We start from the raw sequence: 11,073 nt of genomic DNA, 5'->3' as shown, positions 1-11,073 counted from the left end.
TTTTCAGCATTGTAGGTGGATTCTTTACTATTGAGTCACCTGGAAGGTACATGATCATCTCTAGGTCCATCAGGTTCCTCCATTTGACTGCAAATGGCACTATGTCATGCTTTTTTATGGATGAGTAGCATTCTATTGTATATATGTACCTCATCTTCTTTATCCATTCCTCTGTCAACAGCCATTTAGGTTGATTCCATGATTTGGTTATTGTGAATAGTGCTGCTATGAATATTGGGGTGCACATGTCTTTTCAAATCAGAGTTTTCATCTTTTCTGGCTATATGCCCAGGAGTGGGATTGCTGGATCATATGGTAAATCTATTTTTTTTTTTTTTTAAGGAAACTTCACACTGTCCTCTACAGTGGCTGCATAATTTGTTCTTTCTCACACAGCACTTTACTCTATTGGGTTCTGATGACGCTGAGAGTGTGACATTTGTTGTAAACCCAAGCTTGGACCAGTAAGTCAACTCTGCTTAGCCCATACGACTTCATAAAATCAGACTGGCTCACGCCAAGGAATGGGTTCTGAGCAATTTGTTAAGGAGCTTCTTGGTTGAGAGCAAGAACAGTGTGGGGGAGGAGGAATAAAAACAAGGTTTAGGTTAGTAACATTTTGGAGAGGTAAGGCCAGGGCAAAATTATACTGAGATATCACACAAAGTGACTGATGCCAAAATAAATGGAGCACTGCTCTCCTAGCAAGATCCCTGAGAAACTCTCACCTCACTTTCCTCTGTGCGACTGAATGTATGATAAAGCTCAGATTGATCCAGTGATTAAGTTCTTGTCACACAGATGGTCAGTGGTAGAACTAAAACTAAGTTTTTAAGAGTTTGGAGTTGCCCTAAATCTAGTTAAAAATGGCATCAGAAGAGGCTTTAAGATGTGACAACGAAACACATGTGATACTGGATAGGATCCTGTGCCAGGAAGGAAATGGAGACACTCATTGCTGGGAAGAGTGGCACTATTAAATGGGGTCTGTAGATGGGTGGCAGTGCTGAACCAAAGTTGACTTCCTGATTGGGAGGGCTGCAGGGTGGCAGTACAGGAGAGTGTCCTTGTGTTTGCAAAGTACACACTGGAGAATTTAAGGGTGATGAGCATCATGTCAGAAAAAGATGACAGGGTAAATGCAACAAATGTGGCAAAATGTTAACAATTGGGAAATGCAGGTGATGGGGAGGCAGGAGTTCCTTGTGCTTTTTTTAAAAGATTTACTTATTTTTGGCTGCGCTGGGGCTTCATTGCTGCACTTGGGCTTTCTCATGTTGTGGGGTGCGGGCTTCTCATTGCAGTGGCTTTCTCGTTGCAGAACAAGGCTCTAGGCACATGGGCTTCAGTTGCTGTGGTGCATGGGCTCAAGAGCACGTGATCAGCAGCTGTGGTGCACTGGCATGTGGGATCTTCCCGGGTCAGGGATCGAACCTGTGTCTCCTGCATTGCAGGTGGATTCTTTATCACTGAGCCACCAGGGAAGCCCCTTTGTACTGTTCTTAAAACTTTCCTGTAAGTTTGAAACGATTTTAATGTTAGAAAGTGTGAAAAAACAAGTCTAAAAGCAATTCTTTTATTTACAGTATAAAGGTTACAAAGGTATATATGTATTTATATATATAATACCCTTAAGTTACAAACTTCATTGTAATGTACAATGCTCTATGTTGATGTGCAACTCAAGGGAAAGTGTTGTCTATGCGTTATACTTACAGAGTACACATAAAGCTTTTTCATTATTAAGAACACAAATACTGCCCTGTTTTACACCATGGGTTTTGATTTGGTAGTCTGGTAATGCCAGAAGACTTGAGACCTAAATTTTAAACAATACTTAAAAAGACGTCTTGTTTAAATACAGGATTCCAAAAGGAAGGAAAAAATCAGAATATCACATACTTTTAACTCCTTGTAGAAGTGTTATCTTAGCTTTTTACGTCTTAATACTTAAAAAACAAGAGTTGTGTGGGACAAAATACATACAAGAGGGTATAATCAGAGTTTGCACAGATCAGCCAAAACAGGCCTTTATAGGTGGTGTTTTGCCACATTAGTTTCTAAAAGACCTTGGGTCTGGTACCACAAAGGAAACAGATTCTTTGGGTACCCAGGTCATATCATGCCGAACCCATCAGTGTTACAGTGTTACCCAGACTGTAAAACATAACACTGGAGTCCAAACAAGAGAAAAACAATTGGAAATTGGTTCTTTTGATAGAGAAGATTTGGTTAAAGTATGAAGAGTGTCATCAAGATTGATGACTGTGCCAAACCCCAAACTTGTAGTTTAAGTCATTTTTCCTCTAACTTCTATTAATTCACAAAACAAGAGGTGAGAAAATGTAACTGACACCCACCTGAACAGGACTGAGATAAAAGGAAAGCACTTCTTCCAACCTGCACAGAACAGACATTTACACAATACATGCTGGTTCCAATAGAATCATTAGCACCTGATTGTCAAAGGGGGTGGTATAAAGTAAAGACCAAGACATTAAAGGCATGACCTAAATTCTGTGCACAACTACAGAACACTGTAAACCATGGAGAAGGAGCCCAGGAGACTGTGTTCCCTATGCCATTCCAGTCACTGACATCTCAGCACCTCTGGGCATGACAAAAGCTGTGGCCGAAAGGCTGCCTCTAGTGACGGATGGGAAGCAGGCTGGATAGAAAGGGACTGATATTGAAGGAAAAAATGGAAAAACTCATGCAACCTCCCTTATTTTTGTAAGGTGCCCTTTTTACTGAGTTTGAATGCCCAAGTGTTCTAGAGTAAGTGAAATTTTGCTAAGTTTTAAATATCTTCATTATTTTGATTTATCAGATGAAGCAACAGCCTATCTACCACATGTAAGGAGTCTGAGCAAATGAGATGTTTAAAGGCTGTGTGGAAATGATTGGATCAGCAGAATCTACAAAGGGGAGTAGATAAAATATACATTGATCTCTTCTGTTGATAGCTAAGTATTTCTTTAAAAAGACTTTCTCATTGATCCACTTAGGGCAATAGAGCTTACTTTTAGTTGTGATTTGCCCTACTAAGAATATTCTACACTATTCTCCTTCCCAAACTTAAGTCTGATTTTGCATTAAAAAAAAAAAAAATGCATGATGAAAAGACCAACCTTCTTAAGTGTGCTTGGAGTTCTTTCATGCTGGCATGGACCAATGACTGAGCATCCTTTTAAACACTTTCCAGTTTGCCAGGTGAGCAGAACTGGAGGTTTACTTTGGTAAAAATATGAGGTGGTTGATGAATAGATGGCATGGTATGACTGAGAAATAATGGATGAGGTGTTGCTTGAGGGCAGGAATTTTCTTTTGGACCCTTCAGAGTGCCTGTGAAGAACTGCACATGAATAAATGCTTATTAGATGAAAGAATCCATGAATTAATATATAATTAACTAGACTTGTCATTTCAAAAATTTCTCTAGGGCCCCAAAGAACCTTTTGTCTACTCATTAGGGACTGCTGTCACCTTGGAAGAGGTGATAATCAGGCTCCAAGGGTCTATATGGGACTAGGCTAAAGAGGGACTCAAAACTTCTGCATTTGTATCAATGGCATGGAGGTAAGATTATTATTAAACTGAGCAAAGTACTTCCAGGACTCAGACGTTAGAAATATACCAGAATACCTAATTTTACAATAAAATGAAGTATCATTTCTCTGTTACATCTTTTTAGTTTCAACCAATCTATTTTGTGGCAATTCAAATATTACAGGTCATATGGTAGACTTTTGTTGAATACAATCAAATGTTCATTGGAGAGCAAGCAATAAATGGTATATTTATGCATTACATCAAGGGTAGATTTACTTTTAAAACCAGAATAAGCTTTGGTTCAGTCAGCTAAAGTGGAAAGTAAGAACAGAGGTGACAAGAAATTCAGCTCAAGTTTATAAAAGAAGACATCTTGTTAAGATATTTTTTAAAGTTAATACATAACAACCATTCTTCCAGTTGGCAGTTTAGCTAGTGTTAAAGAGACAGATGTGTTCTATGTGTCTATTAATTGTACCTTAACTGGAAATTACTGATCTGCTAGAAGTATGTTTGTGTGTGTGTGCTTTAGGGAAAGGGTTTCAAATCAACCACCTATGTAGTCTATTACTAGTGTAAAATAAATTTCACTTAATATCATTATACCATAGAAGTAGCTATACTGCTCAAAAACACATAATCCTGATATACAGCATAATTATTTTAGAATTGTCTGTCATCACACATTTAATGAGTGTCTCCATGCCCAGCACAGTGAAACATAGAGCTTAAAAAGGTGGGCGCGGGTGGGAAGACTGCTGCTGTCAGTTTTTAAAGACAGTATGCATAACAAAATAATTCTAGATCACCAAGTAATTAAAATAGGAACATAGAATGGTAGAAAATGGCAGACTCCTCTACTTTGATCTAATGGAGAAAAAAAAAGCCATAATAAGAATTCAAATTTAAATGAAAGATATTTCCAATAGGATGTAGTACCACTTGGCATGTAATATATCTGATAGACATCAGTAAAACAAATGAATATGACTATAATCAAACACAACTTAAAGTTTAAGCAGAATCCCAGATCAGTCTCTCTTCCTTACACAGATATGCAGATCTCAGTGTGCTTTGAGACGAAAGAGATCTGGCATTTTACTTCTTCATTGGATATTGGGGGAAAAAAATAATGACCTTTGGCTTTCTAACCAGCCATTTCATTCACGGCATCAATAGTGGATGGCGGTGACACGGAAATGTATGCTGGCTATTTGGATGGTTTAAATATTATGTACAATCAATAGCTTATAACCAGTGAAAATAATAAGAACATAATTCAGCGTGTCTAAGATATAAGCAAAAAAAAAAAAAAAAGCAGAGAAAGTGCTTAAGTCTACAGGTCTTCCCTGAAAACTTCAAAAATGTTTATAACTTTTTAAGTAGGTAGGGCTTTTAATAGATTTTGCATAGCAGCTTACAAGATAATTTGAATTTAAAAATATGGATATAAATTAAACAAGAAGACTGGAGGTTCTCTCAAAATTAAAAACAATCCATTATAACCTTTTCGCAAAAGTGGACACACTTTTATCCATCAAAACCATTTCATTACAGTGAAATGTAGTCTTGTCCAGATTCCACACAGCTTACATTTTTTTTAAAGAGTAAATTTTGGTTTATTAGCTAAGTGCATGTAATTGGCTGAAAAAAGCTTTGTTGCCATTCTGTTAGGATGATAAATTAAGAGAATAATCGGTAACAACTTTAATCATTTGTTGGTCAGAGAGATTTTTCCACTTATAAAAATATAGGAAATAAACACTTGGATCTCTCCTGCATGCAATAATTTTCAATAACTTTGTGAGAGTACAGATGACAGGAATAGGCACTATCAGACTTCACCTCGCCTAAAAGGTGCTAAAACATGGCTTTAAAATAGGCAAATGACCTTCAAAGTAATATTTTTGATTCCTGTACATGTCCCAATATTTAATCTGAAACTTTTCTATGTAGGTGAGTTTACAGTTATGACTACCTAATAAATACTGTATAAACATACATTATTCTTCATATAAAATATTAGATACTAATTTCCAGGAAAGGTTTGTTTGAAGACTTGAGGAGAGGACTTGTATTTTCCAGAAAAAGTATAATTGAGCCTTTCTTCCTTTTTTTTTTTTTTTTTTGGAGAGGGAGGGGAGAAGTTTTAAAGAATGAGGAGGAGGAAAGCTCACACCCCAGCTGGCTGCTTGTAGGCATCTGTGTGGAATGTGGAGAAAACGTCCACACCCTCAGGTGGGTCCCGAGGACACAGGACGGGTCCATCAGAATGAGGGGATGCTACTCTGCGGCTCCCTTCCACTTGACACAGGGAAGCCCACCACATCCTCAACAGTCTTCCTAGTTCAAAATGAAAGAGAAATGAAAAGTCAGCTGTTCTAGAAAAGAGGTGAAATACCAAAACTGCCCATCTGCAGTTACTATTTGAAGATAATTTGCCACATTTTGGCATCTTGATACAAAATACCTATTTACCAAGGCTGTCTCATTCATAAAAAGCACTTCATCTGTGGTATGAGAGTCCCACAAACAAACTTACTTGAAGAACCACCTGGTCACCCATGATTGGAAAGCTGCTGACATTTGTTAAACAAGCAGCTGAAGGGCTCTTGCTCTTGGGGGTGCTTGTGGTCATAGGAAATCCCTTATATACTTTCATTTCGCATCAAGACTCAAAAGATGTTAAGAAACCCTAGGGATCTTGGTGCTATGACAGTTAAAGCTTGAGCAAAATGAGCCGAAATGCACACAATGCCTTACCTCTCCTGCCCACATTTAAAGCACACCTCTTTAACAAATCTTTTTCATATAAAGAATGAGCAGTGTGGCTCAGAAGTTCCCCCAGAAAAAATTCTCAGTGTCTTATTAGCCTTTCATACTAACACAGAAAACCTCACCAAATGGCTTTGCTATGAAGTATATGACTGTATTGTTCAACTTCTCAGATTATTGTATTGTAATACTCTCACTGCAAAAAGCGTCTAAGCTCACTTTGTGTGTTGACATTCTGTTTCCGGAAATCTTAGCTGGATCTTCAAGGTATTTTCTTTCTTCTCTGACTTGCAACATATCCCAGGTGGAAACAAACTTAGATTTATGAAATTTCAAAACATAAGAAAAGCTCTTAAAAGTTATACTCTAGCCTAGATTTTAATTTCCAGTTTTAAGTAGAACATTTTGAGGACTGGAGCTGAGAGAACTGACTTATGGGGCGAGGGAAGACAATGAGTTTACAAAGTCTAATTTGAACCGTCTCTGCTCATTGGTCTGCTCTATGTCCTCCTGCCTATAGGTCTGTCTGCACTCAAACCAAATGGCTCTTTGCAAATAGTACATTTGTGGGTGTTTTTTTTTCCTTCTTTCCTATCTTTGGATTGCTATCCTCCAACACCCTCCACAGTACACACATCCTCTATGGCATTCCTGATGACTCTAGTAAATGAGAACTATTCCTAGACCCTTCTGCAGAGAGCGCAGAGGACAGACAAGTCAATGTTATCTTTTCTTTTCGATCTGGGGACTGTACTAACCCTGACATTTTATATAGCTATTATACTGTTGTAAATGGTTTCAGATATATACCTCCTTCATAATTAGGAAAAAGAAGCTGAATGCGATTCTCCAGTACTGCAGAACCAGCACTTTCGCTGCTGCTGTGATCTTCTGATGACATCTGGTGATGCTGAGTGAAGCCCAGGTAGCTGTTCCACGGTCTCGTTGCCCTGCCCACTGCAGGAGGCATCACTGAGCCAGCTCTGAGTGAGCAGTGCTGACGGATGCCACTCTGCTGCCCAGGAGGGAGAGGGCCTGGGCTTGGATCCTGCCCGGGCTCACCCAGCTCAAAGCGATGCGACATGATGTTTGTGCGGAAGGTGTGCTGGCTTCACTGATGTGTACTCTAAACAAGTTGGCTCTACAGGATTTATCTTGCTTCAAAAGATCTACCAGTTGGAAAAGATACCATATTAAGGAAACCCACCTCAAAGACTGTTCCTCAAAATTAGAATAGATGACTTCCCTGGAATGGCAGTGATATCCAGTTATTCAAACAGTGACTAATAAAGCTCCATTAACCCTCACCAAAGGCACATTTGGTCAGCAATAAAAAAATGGCTTCAGCTAAAATGAGGATTTTCTTTTAAAAGAAATCTTATCCCCTGGCTCCTACCAAAGAGAAAAATCAAAATCCTAAAACAAGCAAAACTTTGCTTTCAGAGCAGTGGTTACCAACTTGCTCTTCAAGTTGGTCACTACTAGAAAGGGAGTGGAAAGCAAGGCAAATCAAATCTCCTAAGTTCTAAGTCCTAAAGTGAGCACTTAGGTGTGACAAAGCCAGTGATGTGGTGGGACATGATGGTCAGAGTGGGATACAGGGAGAGCCAGAACATGTGAAGAACCCTTTCGTGATGCAATTCAAGGACTTCCGAGGGTAGGAGGAGTAAATGAGGACAGTAAATTCCAACCAAATGTCTAACCTACACGGAGTGACCACGAAGCCCAGGCTGCTGCAAACTGGCACCTGTGCATAGATGGCTGTTCTAAGCAAGTGGTCAAGGCTAAGCCTGAAACAAATTCTACTGGAAGGAGGAGAAGAAGAAAACGCTTAGATGTTTGATTATGCCCAAAGTGAAAAAGAATAAGCCACCCTTCTTAACAAGGGAAATAAACCCAATTACTTAAAATCCACATTAGGAGACTAGACAATAAATTAACAGATTCATTTTGGAGCTTATTAGAGTCCTAGAATTTCCGGCCAAGGTAGCTTGTAAAAGGCAAGCTCTTCTTTAAACACGGTTACAGTTCAGCAGTGATTTGCAGGTCCTTGTCAAGGCACTGTGCTGGAGGAGAGAGCAAAGAGCTTTCTTTTTGTGCTTTTTTTTTTTTTTTTTTGAGGTGTAAATACTTCTTATGACATTCAAGGCTCTTTAACTGATTTTTTTTTTTTGCTGCTCATACAAGCAGTCCCATGCGAGTGACTTTGGCCGACAAGAATGTGTGCAACACAAATACAACCGGCTTCGGACAGGAGTGCAGGTCCATGGTCTGTGGAGAAAGGACATTGATTATCACTGCTATACAGAGATGCTTTAATACACAAACGTGCAAAGTAAACAAATTTGAACGTGATATTCTACTTTTTTAAAAAAGATTCATTCATTAATTTTTTGGCTGCGCTGGGTCTTTGCTTCTTTGAGAAGGAAAACTTTCTCTGGTTGTGGCGAGTGGGGGCTACCCATCCTGTGGTGCTCGGGCTTCTCATTTCGGTGGCTTCTCTTATTGCAGAGCATGGGCAAAAGACAGCTCGGGCTTTAGCAGCCATAGTTCGCAGGCTCTAGAGTGCTGGCTCAGTAATTGTGGCACACAGGCTTAGTTGGTCCCTGGCATGTGGGATCTTCCTGAACCAGGAATTGAACCTGTGTCCCTTGCATTGCAAGGTGGATTCTTAACCACTGGATCACCAGGGAAACTACTTTTTTGTGTTTTACTTTTTAAAAAGAACTTGGATAAAGGATGTGCCAGATTTATGTGCCACACTTGGGCAATTAGAGCTGCAAATGGAAATATACTCAGAAGTAAGGCTATTCCATGGCATAATTAAACACTAGCGTGAGAGTTCACATCCACAATTAGGACACTATTAGTGGTGTACTCTAATTACACAACTCTAATTACACCATGGTAGAATTAGATTCCACCATGCCAGATAGGAAGAACTTAAAAGTAGAAGAGGTAAAGAGAAGAGGAATATCCTATATGGAAATCACTAACTGTAAGTATATTTCCCACAGGGAATCATAGTGAATTCAGCTGAAGTGTGATCATCTATTAAGATTTTTGACACCCCTTATCAGTTTGTGGTGGGAATGGCAAATCTTGAACCTGGTTGGGAGGGCTAGTTATACCTTCCTAAGCACAGGCCTCTAATTTGGACAGCTGACATCCGATGAACAGGCTGCAACAGGCTTTTGAAGTCCATGGCTATCCATAGTTTCCTAAAGGTTCATCATTTAAAAGAAGATTTCTAGTCACAGTTTTCTCATTTGGAGTTTGAACTATATTATCCCTAAGATCTCTGTTAGTTCTAAAATGTCAAGATTCTGTTTTCCAAATTTATACCTGTTGTGACTGTATCAATAGACATAAGATGTCACATATAAGATAAGACTTGAACTGTTGGCTCAATACCGTAAGACATAGAGGCATGACTTTTTGAGTCCTTTATCATAATTTCTGATTTCTGAAGTACCCTTGACACACTTCTCTAGTTCTCCAAGGGGACTCAAGAATTCCTGTGGGTATTTCCTTTAAAGGACAAGGAAGTCAAAACAGATGATGGGTGTATGGACATATCTTTGCTTTTTTTTTTCTGACTAGCAGAATTTCTATAGCAACTAAGTCACTATTACTTTTAACTCTTATCCCAACAAATTGCTGATAATAGCAATGGATAGAACTCATTTATTAAAGTGTGCCAGGTTTAGTATTTTATATCTTACATTTGACAAAAGCCTGTTTCTTATAGGGTTATCTAATTTTTCTTGCTGATATTCAAACAAAACTTTAAAAAGGCAATGATTCCCTAATGTGGGGAAAACACAAAACAAAACCCCAAAGCCAAACCCATGCATGTTTGGAACCTGAAGAAGAATTTCCTTGGCTCCAAATGGAATAGTAGATGGTAAGTCCACAATTTTCTATGACAAGAGGTAAGAATGATAAGAAAGAGAATGCCTATTAGAATAAACATGTTTTTCAGAAACATGCTTACCAGTTCTCCTTCGGGACCACCAAAATCCAGATACAGATTTCTGATGCCATCATCAGCAGACATTTTCAGCCTTTCGAAGGGGTAGCGGTATAAGATGCTACTGGAACCTCCGTTTTCCCTGGAGACAGTGAACCCACTTTCATAGTGGATGGTGAGTCTCACCTCTTGGCCATTTAATGTGCAGCCTATTGAAAAGAAACAGACATCACTAATGAAGTTCCTACTGCAGTTGAGAGAGTGACAAAGGCTTCTTCTGACTTCAAAAAAGGGAGAAGGGAAAAGAATCTTTCTGAGAATGTGTGATACCTAACCTATTTGGAATGTCCTGAAGTGAATTCTGTTTTGGTCACTCAAGGCAACATCTTGATTGAGATGAAGAAGAAATTACCATAACTTTACTTGACATCTGATCTGATTCAGTTCAATTCAGTGAGTATCAACTGAACACTGTGCAGATAGTAGGCTGTGTGTGGTGCTGGAGAAGTAAGAGGCACGGTCTCTGCTCTCAAGACCTCATAAGTGACAGGCGTAGACATGAAATCCCTAACTGCTTAAGGTAAAGGGTATAGAAGATGACTAAATACCAACTCAATAAGGCCCAAGTTGAGGAATGGTTTCCTGGAGGAATGGGACTTGAGAAAGTCCCGAAAACGTGGTCAAACCTGATGGGCAGTGAGAAGTAGGAAGAAGGTTTCGAGTGCGCAAGGAGGAACAACCAAATGAGAAAAGGCAGAGACACCTTTCAGGGG

At 39.1% G+C, this 11,073-nt stretch overlaps 1 protein-coding gene across 1 annotated transcript in view; it reads right to left on the bottom strand.

Moving 5' to 3' along the window:
* Positions 1-1,562: 1,562 nt before the first annotated feature.
* SNTB2 (syntrophin beta 2) overlaps positions 1,563-11,073 on the bottom strand; it is a 71,645-nt gene continuing 62,134 nt past the window's right edge. Inside the window, exons 6-7 of the mRNA XM_027978122.2 lie at positions 10,325-10,509; positions 1,563-8,598 (exon numbers count right to left, since the gene is read on the bottom strand). Of these exons, the coding sequence (XP_027833923.1) occupies positions 8,506-8,598; positions 10,325-10,509 (278 nt within the window). The 3' untranslated portion in view covers positions 1,563-8,505. The remainder of the gene's footprint in view (positions 8,599-10,324; positions 10,510-11,073) is intronic.

Source organism: Ovis aries, chromosome 14, assembly GCF_016772045.2.
Source record: "Ovis aries strain OAR_USU_Benz2616 breed Rambouillet chromosome 14, ARS-UI_Ramb_v3.0, whole genome shotgun sequence".
Taxonomy (NCBI): Eukaryota; Metazoa; Chordata; class Mammalia; order Artiodactyla; family Bovidae; genus Ovis; species Ovis aries.
The sequence above is the reverse complement of the archived record's forward strand: the minus strand, read 5'-3'. Positions and strand labels throughout refer to the sequence as shown.